General features: G+C 44.4%; 1 protein-coding gene across 1 annotated transcript in view; it reads right to left on the bottom strand.

Moving 5' to 3' along the window:
• Positions 1 to 308: 308 nt before the first annotated feature.
• The window catches only part of ETF1 (eukaryotic translation termination factor 1), a 28,688-nt gene continuing 10,748 nt past the window's right edge, over positions 309 to 18,248 (bottom strand). Inside the window, exons 3-11 of the mRNA XM_087760173.1 lie at positions 13,034 to 13,209; positions 12,063 to 12,202; positions 8,612 to 8,750; positions 7,475 to 7,665; positions 6,816 to 6,945; positions 5,877 to 6,032; positions 5,257 to 5,321; positions 3,905 to 4,052; positions 309 to 2,426 (exon numbers count right to left, since the gene is read on the bottom strand). Of these exons, the coding sequence (XP_087616299.1) occupies positions 2,344 to 2,426; positions 3,905 to 4,052; positions 5,257 to 5,321; positions 5,877 to 6,032; positions 6,816 to 6,945; positions 7,475 to 7,665; positions 8,612 to 8,750; positions 12,063 to 12,202; positions 13,034 to 13,209 (1,228 nt within the window). The 3' untranslated portion in view covers positions 309 to 2,343. The remainder of the gene's footprint in view (positions 2,427 to 3,904; positions 4,053 to 5,256; positions 5,322 to 5,876; positions 6,033 to 6,815; positions 6,946 to 7,474; positions 7,666 to 8,611; positions 8,751 to 12,062; positions 12,203 to 13,033; positions 13,210 to 18,248) is intronic.

The raw sequence follows: 18,248 nt of genomic DNA, 5'->3' as shown, positions 1-18,248 counted from the left end.
TGACTGGAATATTAAAGGCAGGTTTCTGCATCCGCAGGGTATTTTTCATCTGCCTCCGTTGTTCAGAAGACCACCTCAGGTAACGCTCACAGCACAACTTGCTTTGAACTTGCGTTTTTTCCTTCCCTTCTGAAGTTTGATTTCTGCTACAGCTTAAAAGAGCAACTCGGTATGATGAAGAAACACGATGTTCAAGCCCAGCTATGAAGCAGCTACCTCGAAACTCAAGTACTGACCTGAATCTGGCACCAAACAGAGTAAAGCCGGTGTTTCCTGGACTAGAGGAAATAAATCAGGAGTCCGTACTATATTCTTAAATATGGTTTAATACTCTTCTCCATTTCTGTACATCACAACACCAAGATATCACTGCTTGGGATCTCTCTGCAGAGGCTATATAGTATGCGAAGGCTAGGATTTTTCACCCCCGTTTAATGTGTTTGTATGTGTAAGTGTAATACATATCAGTATATATTGATATACACATCAATATATAATGCAATATATATCACTGAAGAGAACACATTGATTAAAGAAATACAAAAATTTGGCATCATTTCCAAACTTAAATAGTAAAAATAAAAACTACAAAAAGGAGCTGCATACCCTAATGTATCATGTGAAACAACAAGCAGTATATTCAAAAATGTAAATTTACATCCAATTTTTCTGGTCTTGTCATGTCACATTAGACCCATTTACAATGGCAAAATCCAGAACATACCGCTGTGGAGACCGCAAATGTGCTCAAACCTGGGTTTGCGCAGATCTACGGCGGACCCAGTCACACCTTCCGTGAGAGATTCCAGCTTTGATGTGAAAACGACAGCAAAGCCATCTGCCAGGTTAGAAACCAGGGTTACAAACTGTATTGCTCACAACGACAGTCATTTTGGACCTCAAAGAACAGTGTGGCAGAAATTTTAAGACAAGCTCCCCCTCCATTCAAGTGAAACAGGATTATCGGAAAAATAGGCAGGTATGCAACTTGGAACAGAAGCTGCTTTTGACCGATGCACCAGGAGTGACAGAGCCAGTGAAGAACAGAGCTGCCAGGCACCGCGATGTCAGAGTGCCCGTCAGAGAACCCAGCAACCCCCAAAAAGAAGCAAGCCTTGTGCATTACCTCGTGCCAACGATTCACTTCACCCTCTGCCTGCAAGACCGGCTGAAAAACCCTTAGCCATTTCTAGTAGGTTGAAATGCATTCTATATAGCAGGCATGACGCAAAGCTTTCTTGAGTCTTGATGCAACCAGAAGTTTTAACCCATTAAGGGCGCATTAGAGATCAGCATCAGATTTACAGGACACTCGTGAGCCAAGCCGGACTGCCTTAGTGCTGGGAGATGGATGACCCCAGTGGGTTGTGCTAACGTTCAACGTCTTTGTATCAAATGCTCCAAATGCACCAGTACTAAGGTTTCGGTCAAGGACTCCACTTACTAATTATTCCTGTAAATTACCCGCTTCCATTAAAGACCTGTGGGTTCAAATTCACATAATCAAGGAAACCTTACGCAGTCCTAAAGCAAAAAGAAAAACTAACTGAGGAACAAAACAAAGCAAAGTGTACCTTACTTCACTTAAATCATGTTTATTTTTGTCAAGACTGAAAAAAAAAAAAAAATCCTGAAGGCTGCACTGCTCAAATCCAAATTAAGCCCAAGACTTCAGCAGCATTTTCTTCGCAATCAATGAAGTGCATTTCCTAGTTTGTAAGAGCAGTGCTTCTGCAAATAGATTAAAGCACGTTTGGCTGGTAAGCCTCCCCAAACCATCTGAATTTGCAAGCCACACATTATAAGCTAGCACTCCAGGTAAGTGCCTTCTCATTCTTTTGAAGAGAATGAATGGCTTCAATTTCATTACATTTCTTCTTCTGCAGTCTAAGCTGAGAATGCCATGTAAATGGGTCACATTGCTGCAAAATGCAGCGATTGATTTCTCCAATCAAAAGTAAAAAGAAACAAACCAGTAGGATCTTACTTCTATTAATTTTTGAAGGAAGAGGTTTACAGCAGTTAATGTATCATGAAGGTTAAAAAAATCATTTTCATAAAATACAAGAGCAACCAATTTCACCATTGAGTAAAAGTAAAAACTGGGATTCTTTTTAAATTAGTCCAAAGTGGCATATAGGAACTTAGTAGTTTGCTGCTGTACTGACACTATGACAAATCAAAGTGTAGGGTTTTGCTTTTTTAAATCCAATGCTTGTGGATCAAGTTCTGGAAATGTTCCAATTCTAAGGCAGGGATCTGTTGTGTTTTCCACCATGAGTTTGCTCCTTGGGTTGGATGCTGGAGGGGCGAGGCACGTTTTGCCGGACCCAGGTCGACTACCTAGTAGTCATCAAGGTCAAAAAATTCATCGTCTCCTCCTTGGTATTCCATTCCCTGGAAGTCCACTCGGTACCGCAAGATACCTGGTAAAAACAACACGCTTTAGCTTCTTCAAAATTCAAAGAGCATTTTACGCAGCTTACTGAGCCCTGTCTGCACGTCAAGAGTTTCTCAATTAAATTTTCAGAAGCTGACGTAGCACTTGTATTGCAAGATAGGCTCAGACTCATGACTGACAGCAGACACGCGGCTAGAGTGAAAACGCCACATCCATCTTACAGCCTGATGTAATTTGTTGCCAAAAGGAAGAAATACCTACCTGCTCAGCACAGACCGGCTTTCTTCTGGAAAAGCCAAGCCTATTCTAGGAGGACTGTATCTCCCCCCCCAAAAAACCCCACACCAGTAACAGATTATTTGTCCTATTATAACTGCTCAAAGGCCTATCAGTTAAATTCAGAAGGCAGCTGGCACTGGAGTAACTTTTACAATGGAGTAAGAGCAGTATTTAGTGGCTGTCTTCCTGGACTCTTCCCACCCCAAACACCAACCTGGCTTTCTGGGAAGCCTGTATCCCTGGAAACATTTACTTAGGTGAAGGGTATTCAAGGAATATTTCCTTTCAAGTCTGCAGGGACTGAGGCATGGTAGCAAAGAGTATCCCACCATGCAAAGAGGCTGGATCTGGCAGGATGGGAAGGACTCCTGGAATTATAAACCCTGAAAACTTTGAAACTTTTTGCTCCTTAGGTAACCAAACAATTCAAGCTTGCTTCCTTCTGACTGGTGTTCTTTCGCCCCTAGAAATTCCTCTTTAAAATACACTCATCTCTATTGTACATCCATCAACCTGAACACAGTAACTGGCAACAGCTGGCTTATCAGCAAATAAGCAAGAGCTTTGTCCTGGAATCACTGGTCTGGAGAGAACAAGGTGCATGGCAGGTGTTTTTGCTAATGATTTTTGTCAGAATGAAGCACATGAGCACCTCTGCCAGACTTAGCTGAAACTGGTCAGTGAGTTCAAGAGAAGGACTGAAGGATTTCAGAAGTCTCATTTCTCCATGAAGTTGGGCTAAAAATATTTTTATTTTGAAAAGAAGAGGAAGACTGGGGAGCAAAGTACAGGGAAGTTCTGAAGCAGATATCCAACTGCTTCAGAAACTAGGCTGGTGTTTGTCATACACCACTTCTACACAGCAGGGCATGGTCTGCCACAAAACAACAACTGTGCAGATACAGAGCGAAGCAGTTCGTGGCCCTTCCGAAATTCAGCAGCCGGAAAGAAGGACAGTCCACCCTCCGAGCACTCTGAAGGACAAAGGGACCTGAGGAACACGGTCTGAAAGTGACAGCCCATGCAGCATCATATTGCTGAATACAGAATGAATTCACCTGGAGACCCCTGATGAACATGACTGTTTCTTAAACTGGTATCGTGACTAATAGAAGTAAGATTAATCTGTTTAGTTTTCCACTTCTGGTGTTGGCACCAGATTATCAAATCAACCACTATAAAAAAAACCAAAAACAAACTACACATTCTTCTCTTGCAGTTTACCTCCAATTCCTCCAAATCCTTTCACAAATTGGGATCCTTCCTGTGATTTGTCTGTAACAATTTCCAATGTTGCTCCAAATTTCTTGTAGTTGTTTGCAAACCACTCCAGAAGGGGCATACTTTCTATCAGTTCATGTTCCTGGCCAGTCTATGTAGACATTTGAGGAGAAAAAAAAAAAAAAAAGATACAGTCACTGCATGTTAGGTATTGAGAAAATTCACACCAAAAGTTGTCTTTGGCTTAAACATAACCCCTGCCTTTTCAGTCTTAAGACAGACACACCAGCCTTCCTGCTCCGCAGGCTGGAGCAGCCCCCCACACTTGCCAGGGTCCGGGTGGTAGGCATTCCCGACGCGTGTGTTTCAGACAAGTGCTGGCACAAGCAGAAGGCTCCTGGTGCTAAGAAATTAAATACTGACAGGCCTTGTTTTGGGCCTCCATACTACAGAAGTTAGTGCAGAAGTGGGAGAGAAAATGCCTTGTTTATTCTGCTCAACTGTCCCCTCATGCTACACACTTAGTTTTCACTCTTTCTTTAGATTTGCTTTATACCCCACAAACGGTTCATCGCCACTCATCTAACCAGGAACTGTTTACTCTAGGAAATACTGATCTAGGCAAATACAGAGGCAAAAAGCACAGTTTTATAAGTAGAAGGTCAAGTGATTATTGGCATAGAAACACTACATCATTGCAGATAACATTGTAAACCTTCCGTGCACAGAAGGAATTAGCAGTTACCCCACCAGGAGGGAAAGCAGCTGGAAAGGGCTACCCTGGCAGTCCTAATGCGAGACAGAGATGACCACCCTTTGTGCAAGGGACAGACTTTTTTGCCCAGCTTACTCTGCACAGTAATACAGCCCCATCGGGGCTTTTTGACCTGTACAGGCAAGAAACTCACAGGCAGTGAACGACAGATCCACATGTCAAATATATCTAGAAGCAAACACTCCCTTGCACTTAAATCTACGTCATAGTTTCTAGCCTCACAGTTGTTTTGTATTGACCAAATCAGTGTGCAATAAGCAGGGAGTAATGGTTTGGGACCTTAGCCTGCACATTGCGTGGTGGCTACCAAACTCTTCTAGCAGATGGTTTGATGGTGGTCACTTCAACTCATTTACATAACCTTGGAATTGGCAACAGGAAAGATTGGAGAAAAGCAAGTCTAGAATCCAGGGGTTACACTGAAGGTGAACAGGAAGAGCCACAGGCTACCCTCTTGAAGTCTCACCTGAGTGCCAGAAATGCCCCCATGCTCACATGCTGGCGACAAACTAAGCTCAGGTATTCAGAAAGCTGCACCAGTACACTGAAAATAAATCTACAAGCCCGAAAGCTGAAATACCTCTTTATCTGTGAAGTGGGATTTATCCTTCTCTTGCTCTGGTGTCAAATACAGGATCTTCTCCTCTGAGAGGGAGAGAAAAAAAATTATTAGGTTGGATAAGACTACCAGATGCAGGTTAAAGACAGCAAGAAACTCACAACAGCCAGCAACTGCAACACAGAGGGTTTGGTCATTGACACTACCTTTCTTTCTAGTTGAAGCTCTACGGGAAACCAAACAGGGCAAACCAGTAGAGGATAACTGTAGTGCCAAAACCAAAACAGGCAGAGGTCCTGCTGTAGGTGTACGGTTTGTCTATAGTCAGTAAGAACTGTGTTTCTGGCCATAACGGTCAAGTCAGTCTCCCCTCTATAATGCAGTGATATCACGTTTATACTTACACGACTGAGAGGCAGGTTTCATGCTAGCTCCATGGCAAGCTGCCACCCCAGCACTGCAATTCTTTCTCCACAGTGGAAGCTTGCTAGTTTCAGACTTTTCCCCCCCAGAGTAGCTGGGAAGCTGCAAGTTAGCGACCTGCCTACACAACATCCCCTTGATCAAGTCCTTAATCCAAGTGAGAGGGCTTAGGCCTTAAACCCTGATGGACCTTTTGGTCTCACGGAAGCGCCACCTACCCTCCGTGCCTTGGCAGTGCAGAACGTATCTCATTATATCCAGATTTTCATAGACTATCAGTATCTCTACTGCTCCCATTTCCAAAGCTTTTAGTGTATCTTCAACGCCAAAACAGTACTTCCCCGTGTCCTGACTGATTTCATCGAAGTATCGTCCTGCAGCCAGGATACAAAGAAAGAGATTGTCACAAACACTGATCATGCCACGTGGATTTTTAAACAAGCCTGATTTGAACTCAAGAAGAAACTGGAAAAGGAGACTGCAATGCTGCTGAAGGAAGCAAGAGATATGATAACACGTCAAAGCACGTAATTTAGAACATTCACTGGCAGAAAGTCAGCTCCATCGAACACTGCCCCATCAGGAATCTCACTCCCTTGAAAGGCTTACCTTCGCTATGAAACAATCAATTGGATTAACCCACCAGCAGGCACTATTTAACTTCACTCTTTTCAGCGTAAGGTAGCTGTTACTATTGCCCTCTTGTGCTTTCAAATTAGCAACGTGTGTCTGCAGACAGTCAAACAAGGGATCACTTCTACTGCTATCTTAAAACAAAATAAATCTTAACTCTCATCTTGCTGAAGAGGCAAACAGTCTGAGGAGATATTTTTTCCCCTCCCACCCAAATGTCACCAGAAGGCCTGAAACTAAGGCAATCTCTGATGAAAAGATAAACAGAGAAGATCTGAGAGGTTTGGTGGGGGGGAAAAAAATAAATAACAAAACACCCCACTCCTTAAAGTCTCATTAAGTCCTGCAGCATTTGAGAAGGTGTCCAGGTAACAAAGAATCACTACAAGTCATGCTCTGCTCAACTCAAAGCATTGCAGGGCTGAGGCAGCACACAAAGGCATTACCAGGAGGTCTTAAGCAAGATCAGCACATTCAATCAAGCATATCTGGCTCAGCAGAAGGCTGAGCATGTAGTCACATACCTATTAGTTTCTTCTCTTGAATGAATTTCACATTGGAGAGGACCTCAGTTGACAACTCAATTGCTTGATTGAATCCATTTTCTCCTCCGTATGAAATGTCAACTAGTTTGAGCACTTTGGATTGCAACCGCTAAACGAGAAAAAGAGGAGACATGAAAGAGAGTCTTATTACACAGCGCTGCCATAAGACTACTTCATAATGCCACAAGAATAAGTACCTGGCAAGAGTCACAGCACTAATCTATTTTGCTTCACTTGCAAGCGAGGTTCTGAGTCGGAGGGACCTCTGAATGCTTAATACTGAAGCACAATTTTCAGGCAACAGGGCCACAGAGATTAGGTTTAGTGGAGTTTAATTCCAGTAATGCTTCTACTTTAGATTTGGGAACACAAAGAACACGAACACCGGTTCCGAACCGGGGAAGACGGATTTCTTATTAGCACTGTTACTAAGAAAAGGAGATCCTGCCTCCTTGCAGGAGGTATTAGGAAAGGGAGATCTCGCTAGGATACATCAGATTTTTAGTTTTGATCACATCATTTAAGACACCAAAGTTACATTCCTCCTGAGATGGATCTTATACCAGAGCTACTACTAATATCACGATGTTACTACTGACAGCTTAACATTTGGGCTTTGCTCAGAGAAGGCCACTCACCTGATCAAACATGTCAGATTGACTTAATTCAGTTTTGAAGTCAGCTGATCCAGCTAAAACGAGACCAGCCACGTTCACCTTGTCGCCAGAAATGAACAGTTGCACAGCCGTCTCTGCTACCTTCCTTACATAGTTGTGTCGTTTTTCCATTCTCAAACGAGCAAAACGCAAGGCAGACTGACCTCCTCTACCTTTACGAGAGAACAGAAGTGAGGTAGCAATTTGGAAGTCATTTCATTTCAGGAAGGTTATTAGTACATGGTCCCAACCGGGCCCTGAATAACTGAAGCCAAGGGCAGATGCAGCCTTTGGAATTAGTTTGCCACAAGCAGAGCCAGGGGCGCTCATTGAAACAGCAAGTGAATAAAGAGCGTTCATTCACAGCAAGAGATTTTTCTCCACATATCCCACAGAGGAAAATATGTTGAGTTTGTTTTTTTTTTCTTTTTATATGGACTCGCAACTCTCTATAGAAATTTTGAACATCTGTGCATATTTTCTATGTCCTGTACCTTCATTAAAAGCCATTTCCTTTGTCACGCTGCCTCACAGACCTTTCTTGCTGATGCAATGCATCCCAGCAGTCTCTGCTGCAGAAACTTACTGGGGGAGACATTTCTATCTCATTTTGTCCCATCCTAATCTACAGAGAAGGACAGTAAACCAGGAGTAGCTAACAGACAATTTGCTGAATTCATCAGTGGCTCACCACAATACAGCATCGTACAGTGGAACTAGAGTTTTGCTTGCTCCATTAGGCTTCTGTGCTTCTTGCAAGGAACAGCTTCTTGCTTTTCACTGTTGTTTGCATGCAACACCATCACATGCAAACTTTAAAGACACTACCAAGCGGTATTACTACTTGTGCTAGTAATATTTAGTTAAGACTGTCCCAAAACCAAGTAAAGGGTCAAATGCACCAAGAAATAAAAAGCATCACTTTAAGATCAACTGCATATTACAGTGATTCATTAATTTTGACAGAAGGCTCAGACCAGAGGCTTTGCTGTCAGATTTCAGGGGAGCAAAGAATTGAGTAGAGCTAAAAACCTACAGGCCACGTTTCCTGCTCCTACCCTCACATCCCACCCCGTGATATTCTGCTGCAAACAGTCTAGAGAGAGACTAGTGCGTTACCATGCTTCTTTGGAAGATCCACAGTGAATTTGTGCAGGACTTCTCTTGTGTTTCCTTGAAGAGTTCCAAAGAGTGCACCGCTACCATCTATTACAATAAAGCCAAACTTGCTGTCGTCGGAAAGCAGCGCTGTAAGAGCCTGAACAGAAAACGATGTTGTCAGCAGTAAGCACCAGTTATTAAGGACCCTGCTTCAGAAAGGCTACCAGAAACAATACACCTCAATAAATTTTAGTTCTGTAGGTGGTTATTGCTATTTTTTACAAATAAACCAGAGGAAGAGCAGCAGATTCAGGAGGTGAGACTAGCCCAGATTACTATCTCACACAATGCTGCCAAGAGCAGAAAGAACACTAATGTTTAAACTTGATAACTATTTTCACAGCATTACCAGTTCATCACATGACACGGCAGGCAGGTGTAACAGCAAAACCCTAAAGATTAGCTCTGGAAAGTGCTAAGTGAAATGGATCACACCTCTACGAGGCTGCATCACCTCTCCGGTTGGCAAAACTGGAAGACTAATTCTCCTAGCATTCCAGACAAGAAAGCAGAACTTGTTTAGTTCACTGATCGGGCTATTTGTCAATCTAGTTTTATACTACAAAGCACCGATACAGACTTTCAACTCGCCAACTACCACAAATACTGGTTTGCTGCACCTGTTGACTTCAAAAAGTCCCAAAGGTAGAATGATGAAACCTACAGCGGCTATGACAAATTCAGCCTTACAAAGCAGAATAAAGTAACAGCAGCAGTAATTATTCTGTGCATAACTGGCTACATAGAAGACAGCCATAATATTTGCTGGAAAATGAAGTTATCCTTCAATTTTCTTCCCTTTAAAGAAGGCAACAAAATTCATCCTGTAAGGTCATTTAAGTTGACTAACAACTAAAGCACTGCTTAGTATCAGGGCTTTTGAGTTACTTTTATCAAATTTCCTGGTTCTGGTGGTGTAGGACATCCACAACTACCCAAACTCCACGCTCCTTTGAGAGGATCTGTCAGCTACTGTTCCTCCAAGGGCAGCCTGAGCAGGTTCAGCACACACACACACTTCTGTTCACTTATACGTGCCCAATAAATGTAATAGCGAGAATCCCCTTTCTGGCTGGCAAAAACACATCAGCAGGATGGAGAACTTGTCAAATTCCAGATTGTTTTAAGTCACCAGTTTAATACTGAAAGAGCGATGGTGTTGGTTTACTGCACAGGACCTTTAACTGCCTGCATGCCTGCCAGCTTGATTATTGGGCTGAACGGAAAGAATAAAAACCATCAGTCATCTTTATCCAAAATCCACACAACCAAGTCTACAGCTTTCAAGCTTAAAAGAAACAGACACTAAGGTTTAATGGAATCTACTGGCCAAAATAAATATTCTGTATTAATTCCCCAGCAGTGGGATGAATGAGAGGAGGAAGTGGCATATTACATTGCAATCTATTTAACTGGGACAGAGCCAAGCAAATCGTGTGACTGGAATGAATGCTCCAGCCAAGGTATCAAAATAAGTCATTGTAAATCCTACCCTTCAGACACACATCAGGGTTCATATCCCTCTTGGGAGGTTACTTCAGTTTCACACAGGCAATAAACTATCTAGAGGAAATCTTATCAGATACTCTTGCCAGGCAGCAGATGACTACAGCTCTGATGTTCTTGATTCCCTCTTATTTTAATAAAGTATCCAATGATCAGTGATTCCCCCAGTTTCCCCTTTATTAGTTCCACGTCAGCGATTCCACTGTTTGACCTATCAAGCACAAAATAGGGACTATTGCTTTTATTCTGTTCCTTCAGCCTGGGCCGAGTTTCCCCTTTGCAGCTTCAGCCTGAAGGTGAGATCACATCCTTTTTCTGCTCCTTGACATGTCCTCACTTTCACAGGAAAGCTGTTGATGCCCTGAGCCAGATGCCCTATCTGTTGAGTTCTAGTTGCATGTTGGGGGAACCACTGAGTTAAAAGCACGGCTCTACAACCGAATGAGATAGACAAATCGGGACTTCAGTGCTAACATCATCCCGTTGCTCAAGAGAGCATACAGTAGGCTTTTACAGCTAGGTTTGATTCTGCAGTGCAGACAATACCAAGTAAAATAGTCACATACTCAAAAGACACAGGAGAGCAAACAGCCCGTGGAAAAAGGTGTCGTTAGTAATCACATCATCAGTAGTAGCAATTACCACAAATTCCTCACAAGTTATTGCCACTCTCTTGCTGAGCAATGCTACACACCAACAAGAGTGTATTTACAGCTGCCTCCTGGGAACAGCCCACTGGGCAGCAGCTACTTTTTTTGTATTGAATCAGTGCCCCGAGGCAGCAGCTGCAGCCAAGACCAAATTAATCCCTTTCCTCATAGGGCAGAAGGCAACCCACCACTGTCAACAACTGCAGGGACAAATATCTCCCTTGGCTTTGCACCTCTGGCTATCTCCTGAATTCTCTTATTCACCTCGTGCTTTCAGTTGCCTACGGATGTGTGGGCTCAGCGGAACTCAAGAGCTGTACCTGTGCAGTTTTGTTATTCCTGGTAGGTCAAAGATGTATTGGGATTTCATCCTTGGTGGGGAGGCACAATAATACGGATGTACCTCACCTGCACAACAAGCATAGCTTTCCTTCCTGTACTCCCCCTACCCTTTGAAACCCAATCACGGATCAGAACTCCAAAAACCCAAGCAAACAAGCAGAACTACATCACTGAAGGGCCTGTCAAGCCCATGTCATATGGGTTTGATGGCAGGCAATTAAGTCTCAGTCCACACATTTATTGTGGTGAATACCATGGATGTGAAAGGCAGTCAGTCATCTACTACAAATATTGAGACCTCTGCAACTGCCAACAGAGCCAAAACAGACTTAGACACAATAAACTGACTTCATGCAGTCAAGACTAGCGTAATCCACATTACTTTAAATACGCTTCAAACCATTCATGTAAATAAGATAAGTAGATGTTGGATAAAAATAATCCCACTCTACACCAGACAGATTAGGCACACGCCAGTTCTCCATCAAGGGTCTCAGTTAACACATCTGATATCAAGACTGGCAACACTAATATTATCTTGGCATTACTTTAAGGCCTGGCTTGGAATAAGATCTATGGGCCTCTAAGGTGAAGAAAAAAAAGCCTGCCTCCAGCTACAGAGAAAAGCTTATTTCTGTGGGTTACACAAACTCAGCAGTTACTAGCTGGGCCATAAAGTCAGCTGTAGTATAGGCTGGACAATCTCTCAGCTGCTTTCAGCAAATATCACACATTTCTGAACACTAGCCAGTCACAAGCCATCCAGTGGCTTCACCAGCAGGATGTCTTAATTAAAGCCTGCTGTTCTACAGAGTGTGGACTCAAGCACACCAAGGATTGTTCCAGTGAGTCTAGCAAAGCAGTCTGACTTTGACTACTGCAAGACCAGCAGGCAATAGGAGACTTCTTACCTCTGTGTGGAATTTGTTGTCACACAAATACAACGACGTATTGATTGGTTTGAAAGGTTCAAAGTCAATGTTGACTTTCTTCTCTTTTCCTTCTTCTGTCACAATTGTTCCACAGTAAACAACCAGACCATTTGGAGGTACTACAAAGGACACAATGCAATTTTAGATCACTAAGAAATACTGCAAGCTGTGCCCATCAGAAACTAACTACTAGGCCTTGAGACTAAAGGCAGAGTGGAAACTGAAATTCCAAAGTTTTTTTACTCTCCATTTCCCCCACCTCACTCCCTCCCCAGATCTCTACAATGGAAAACAAACTAATTTAGTGCACCTATACTGAACAGCTTAGAGCAGGAAGCTAAAGGTAACACTGATGGAAAGACTTGCAACAAAGCTGCAAGAATATGTACCTGTCTGTTAAACCCATAAGCTTGCAAGCTCATAAAACCCAGAAAAAGGCTCAACATTCCCGTGAAGCTTTCCTAGCTCTTACAGAGCGATTTATAGACTGACCATCTCAGTGAAGGCCACTTGCCAGTGTCAAGACAGTAGTAATGAACACTTTTCCAGTACTCATTTTAGATGGCCTGGGTCTATTTCCTCCCAAAATGATGGTAGTTGCACAGTGGCATGCATATGGCATACATATGTTTCTGCTTGATGGAAAACCACTAGTTTAATGCAAATGAATTACTGTAGAACAGCTCTTAAGGCTGGCCAAGTTTAGAAGAGTTAGCACTGCTAAGGACAGAATCATGAGCCTGCTTATCAAAGACAAGGGCCATCCTGCTTAGTCTAGTCTTAAGGTCTACCCTTGAAGTAGTCATCCATGGGCAACATACCTGGAACATCACTGCAAAACAGCAGCACAGGCCAACAGATTTGATTAGCAGAAAACTGCATAACGCAGGAACTTAAGGCTGCTTCCAAGCGAGGGAAGTTTGCCAGCATCCATACAAGCTAGAAGTTACCTTTGTTATAGAGTTTCAGTCTTTGCTGTACAGATGTAATGGCTCCCAGTACTGAAAGGCGATTCACTCGAGACTTAATGTTGGAGGCGGTGCCAAACTCGTCCGCTAACATTTTTGCCACTCGTGAAATCTGGTCTTTGGGGGGAATGATCAACGATATCATGCTGGTACCATTGCTGAAAAAGGAAAAAAGAGGGGTTGTGAGCAGCCACCAACCAAAGCAACAAGCGTATTCATATCATATTCCATGCACACAGCTGTCTCGCCTCCCTCCCCCCTGCCAAGGATGCTTCACTTCACTGTTATCGGTGTAACTCCCCTTCTGCTGGACAATAATGGGAGAGAAAAGAAAACAAAACAGGCTCTTCAGTGGATTTGACTCCATAACCAAGTGTTCAGGTTAGCCACTACCAAGCAAGTCCTCCAAAAGCTGCTCGTTTAAGCTGGGATACTACTCTGGAAAAAAGAATACATGTACAGGCTAAGGGCTGCAAGCTAAAGGCATGTAAGCAGTCCCCAGCAGAGATTATTTAAAACAATGCAGCCACATACTTTAAGGACATTTTTAAGCCCATTCCATTTGTTCTCAGACAGCTGGAGCACTAGCCAGCCCAAGCACAGTTTTAACAGTTTGTTTTCCTCAGATTAGGACAGAAAACTGAACTGGAAGGATACTGTAGTTGTACTTGGAGTCTTTTCTACTTTCCCACTAGCACTTTGCTTGATAGAGAAGCTCACCAACTCTGGCAGCTGCTTTAAGTAAAGCACGCTTAAGTACATGACTGCTAACTCAGAAGCACCAACCCCAGGCATGTAGTCAGGAGGTAAGACCCCACAAATCACAGAACTGGCTTAAATTAAATTAAAAAAAAAAAAAAGGCAAGTTTGATAGTCATTTTTCCTATGGCTTTGGGGTGGATCCTGCAGAGGTCTTAATCCCCAAAGCAGCCTCATGGTTCAAATCCATCCAAAGCCAAAACAAAATTGGGGAAGTTCCTGTCCGCCTTCCAGCGGGTACCTCCCATTTGCCACTGAAGTATCCCAGATGTCTGAAGTGCTGCTTCTGCATTGTCTCAAATTTAACCCAGACCTCATGCTTCACATTAGAGTAATGGCATAAAAATCAAATGCCTCATCATGTCCTCTAGCCCTCTCAAGGGCAAATCAGCTAAGCTCTGTGGAAAAAAAAAAACTCTACTTGGGATTCTGAGTCAGAGCACCAAAGCGCTTTTCAGCCATGAAATAAAAATGGGTTTTCCTCTTTTAGATTTCTTATGGTAGGACAAGACTACCGCAGTACCTGCCTGCTGCTGTTTCAGATTGTCATGCACTAGCGTCCTGCCTGAAGTGTTTGGGCTACAGAGACAGCAGGGAAGTGCTTTAAAAAGCATCACTTCATTAGCCTCTTTACAAAAGTTGTACAGCCCTCTTCCAAAGATCTTCAATTCAGGCCAAGTTGAAACGGATGCTGGTAGGTCAAATAAGTCCCTGACCTTAAAGACAACTAATTGGTTTTAATATCCAAGATCCCCATACACACTAATCAAGAAAGTCGCAGAGAGACACTTGCACACATTATTCCCAGAAGGAGCTTTGAGCCATGCTGACAGCTATCAGACTTCCAGGTCACACCAGCCCAGAATACTCCATATACCACTCAATTAAAGCAGTTAGCTACCCCAGTGAATGGCACAAGCCTTAGGGGAGATATAATGGCCTATCATTCCCAGCAGGCTCCTTTGAGTAAGAGGCTGAGCAGAATGAAAGCAACTCTTCCTGACTTTTCTGAAAGTAGCACTCTTGAGGCAAGCTCACGCAGTTCATTTCTTCCTCTGAAAGCAGAGATTCTCAGGCTTCCCAGAGATTAGAAAGCCCCGCACATCACGCCTAACGTGCTGCACGAAGGAAGGGCATCCCGATGTGGCAGCTAGGAGATGGGACCATTATGCCCCTTGGGCACTCCATGGCTCTCCTGCTAGGAAGAGATTTCATGCAATTTTTCCGGTATTGAGGACAGAGGGGAAAGAGCGGACAGTGAGCTAGGGGAGCAGGTGGGAATAGCAAGGAGGAAGACCGGGTGTGCCCTCCCAAGACCAATTCTTCAGTAAAAAAAGCACTTGTAAAGCTACCTTCAGTTTTCAAATGCAAGCCACCCCTCAAATCCCAGTCCCTGACCTCATGTTATGTTCCACTGCCCCAGAAACATCGGCATTAGCAGAGCTGCTGGCCTGAGCGCAGCTCTGCGCACTGTGAGCCAGCCGGATTGCACCGAACCCACACCTTGAAAGGGCCACCATAACGGTGATTTTTTATGTTACACACAGCATCTTATCTGTAAGGCAGTCACGTGTGTCAGTCAAACCACTGTTCCTTAGGAACACCCTGCCCAAAGCACCCTACCTGAGGTCATACAGTGGACTTCACAAGCCCTCGTTATTTATTACTGCAAACAAATAAATGAAAAGGGTCTCTTAGATGATGCATTCTCCCTCATTTAAGTCTCAAACTAGTTTAACACAGCACAGTACTGCGCTTGGTCCAGGCCTTCAGCAAATTCCGGCCTGGATTTATATCCAAAAGCACCTTCCATTACCAACATCAAGTGCATTTCTTGGGTTTGATGTGCTTTTGCTACTGTTTACTCAGCCAAAGCTATTTCAGGCACTAACCGATTCCTGCAGAATCCAGCGAAACAGCAGGCGTGCAGCTCGCCACGGGAGCAGCCGGAGCACCTCACAGCATCCCAGGCTGCTGGAGCCTGGAGCACAGGGAGTCAGCCGGCTTGTCACCCCGTGTCCCTGGGCACCCAGCACCCCAAGGGGGGCAGCCCCTGCCAGCATGCTGCTGCTGCCTGCCAGGTACAGCTAATCCACCCAACCACGTAGTTCATTAGGCAGCCAGCTAATTGAAAGTAACAGTCAGCACCCCCGGCTCATCTCCCTCTGCCTCAAACAAGCACACGGTCAGGATCCGATCACTAAATTAAATCATGTCCCAGAGAGGTTGAGACCAGCAAGACACCAGCTGAAGCAGATCTGGACACAAGTGGCCAGGATGGCTGCAGAACTCCTTCACACACCACTTAACACCTTGTTATCCCACCACAGAAGAGTGGTTTTCCCCTCTCAAAGCAAGCTTGTACCCGTATGTGACCTTAATGCAGGATAGCAAGGTCTAAAATAAAAAAAAAAGTGGTTGCATCTGCTAAATTCACCACAATGAGACAAAATGTAATAAAGATTTTCTAAGAAAGCTGCTGTTCAAAGACACTTAGAAAAAAAGTAGGTTATTCTGCATAGTAATACAATTTCCAGGTTTCCTATCAGCCTTTGCAGCCACTGCACCTGAACAAGACAACAGGTATTTCTGCAAAATCCCATGCCTCCTCCTCCTCTGCAGCTGCCAGATGAGCTGCGCCCCAGGTTCTAGAGCACATTTACTCTGGGAATGAGGGAGGGGAAATCATGCTGACTACGACCTCCCGAAAGGGGCCTTTCCAAACAGCAGACCTCCAAAACCACAGCCTCCGCTGCGCATGAAGCACATGGGACGTTTGCTGCCTGGCAGGCCATTGCCAACCACGAATCCCCCGGCGAGCACCCTCCCAGACAGAACTTCATTACAGAATTGTTACAGCGAACAATTAAGTAATCAATCTAGATTAAGGGCAGCGCTCATACTGGCAGCTCGGGATCAAACGCGCAATGAGCTGGTTCTTCCCTGCCCCATCCCCAGCGCTCCCGCAGGAAGGAGGGACCCCAGATTATATCCCGCTCAGCAGGATCCCGAGTTCAAAATGCAGCATTGCTAAGAGGTTCCCCCCCCTGGTTTTAGTGCACCCAAGACAAATTACACTAGATCAGCTGGAAGCTAATGCTTTCAGACTGAACTGAGCCAGGAAGTTTTAAGCAGCTAGAGACAGTTGCTGTCCCTATTCTGGGCTAAGGAGTGCCTGCACAGCAGCCAAATAGCTGCCATTGTAATGCAAGTATGTGCATCAAGACCCAAAATGCTCCGAGATGTTTGCTTTGTAAGAAACCAGCATCCCGGGCCACAGGAGAGCACAGCCTGTGCCGCTGCTGCACAAGGGACCAGAGAGGAGAAAACAATTAAAAGTGTGTCCACATACTACAAAGAAACCAAGGAGCAATTAAGTGCCAACCTCTGGAAAGGTAGAAACACTTCACTGTCTGGGCACTATGGTTACTCCTCACACTGCGCCAGCCCTGCCAGTAATTGGCAATTAGCTCAGATGTAGCATGGCCTCGGAGGTACCAGCATCAGGTATCTCTAGGATAGATGATGATGATGATGATCAGGGCTCCAACCTTGCTCCTAAATCACTGCAGGTGGGCTCCAGCCTTGCTCCTACAGCATGCCAGAGAACTGCTGGGGGGAAAGGGGGAAGCAAAACCAAGCACACTTTGCTCTCTCAGGACAGCAAGTTCTTTAGAAAATTGATGTTTGTGGATAGGACAGCCTGTTCTATTATTAAAACTTCAATGTTACTACAGTTTGAATTTCAGACAACTGTACCACAAAACAAACAGCTTTCCCAGTCACAGAGAGGCCTAAGAGCAAATGTTAACAAGTTATCACAGCGAGCAGCAGTGTGCGCAGTGCTGAATCATCGCTAACCTAGCCCCAAAAAGCTGAAGGGAAAAGTTTTGCCAATATTCCTGCAAGCAGGTACTACGGCATCCAAGCAGCTCGTTTTCCCTGCAAGACCTTCCTGCACTAAGAGGTATCATCCGACGGCATCTCACCGTGCCTTACGACAGCTGCGGTATGGCAGACCAAGAAGAAAACCATTGGGTTCTTCCCAGAGGCAAGGGCAGGGATTTCACAGAAGACACTTACGCCAGCTGGATGGCCGTGCCGACTCCCAGGCCACGTTTGGCACCAGGAGCGGTGCCCACTGTGTACGCGTTTTATGGTTCAGCATGAGGAAGCCACCACAACAGAAGGCAAGCGCACAAAGCGAGCAGTGTATCACATTTGAAATAAGCTGCCAAGTATACCCCATGGAAGGTTTTCATTACAGCTGGCAGTTGAGCCTCCTGTTCTGGGTGGCCATCTTCATCTACAGGGATTCGGTTTCTACTCTTTCGCCCGTCAGAAGGAACAGCTGAGCAGATCCTTAGGCCTTCAGCTTTCAGCTGAAACTAGAAACTGGTCTAGTGGTTTTCTAGAAGAGTCCTACCATCTTACACAG

Source organism: Nipponia nippon, unplaced genomic scaffold (genome assembly GCF_047370975.1).
Source record: "Nipponia nippon isolate SJK-2023a ecotype South Korea unplaced genomic scaffold, ASM4737097v1 scaffold_21, whole genome shotgun sequence".
Taxonomy (NCBI): domain Eukaryota; kingdom Metazoa; phylum Chordata; class Aves; order Pelecaniformes; family Threskiornithidae; genus Nipponia; species Nipponia nippon.
This window is presented reverse-complemented; position numbering and strand designations above follow the sequence as displayed.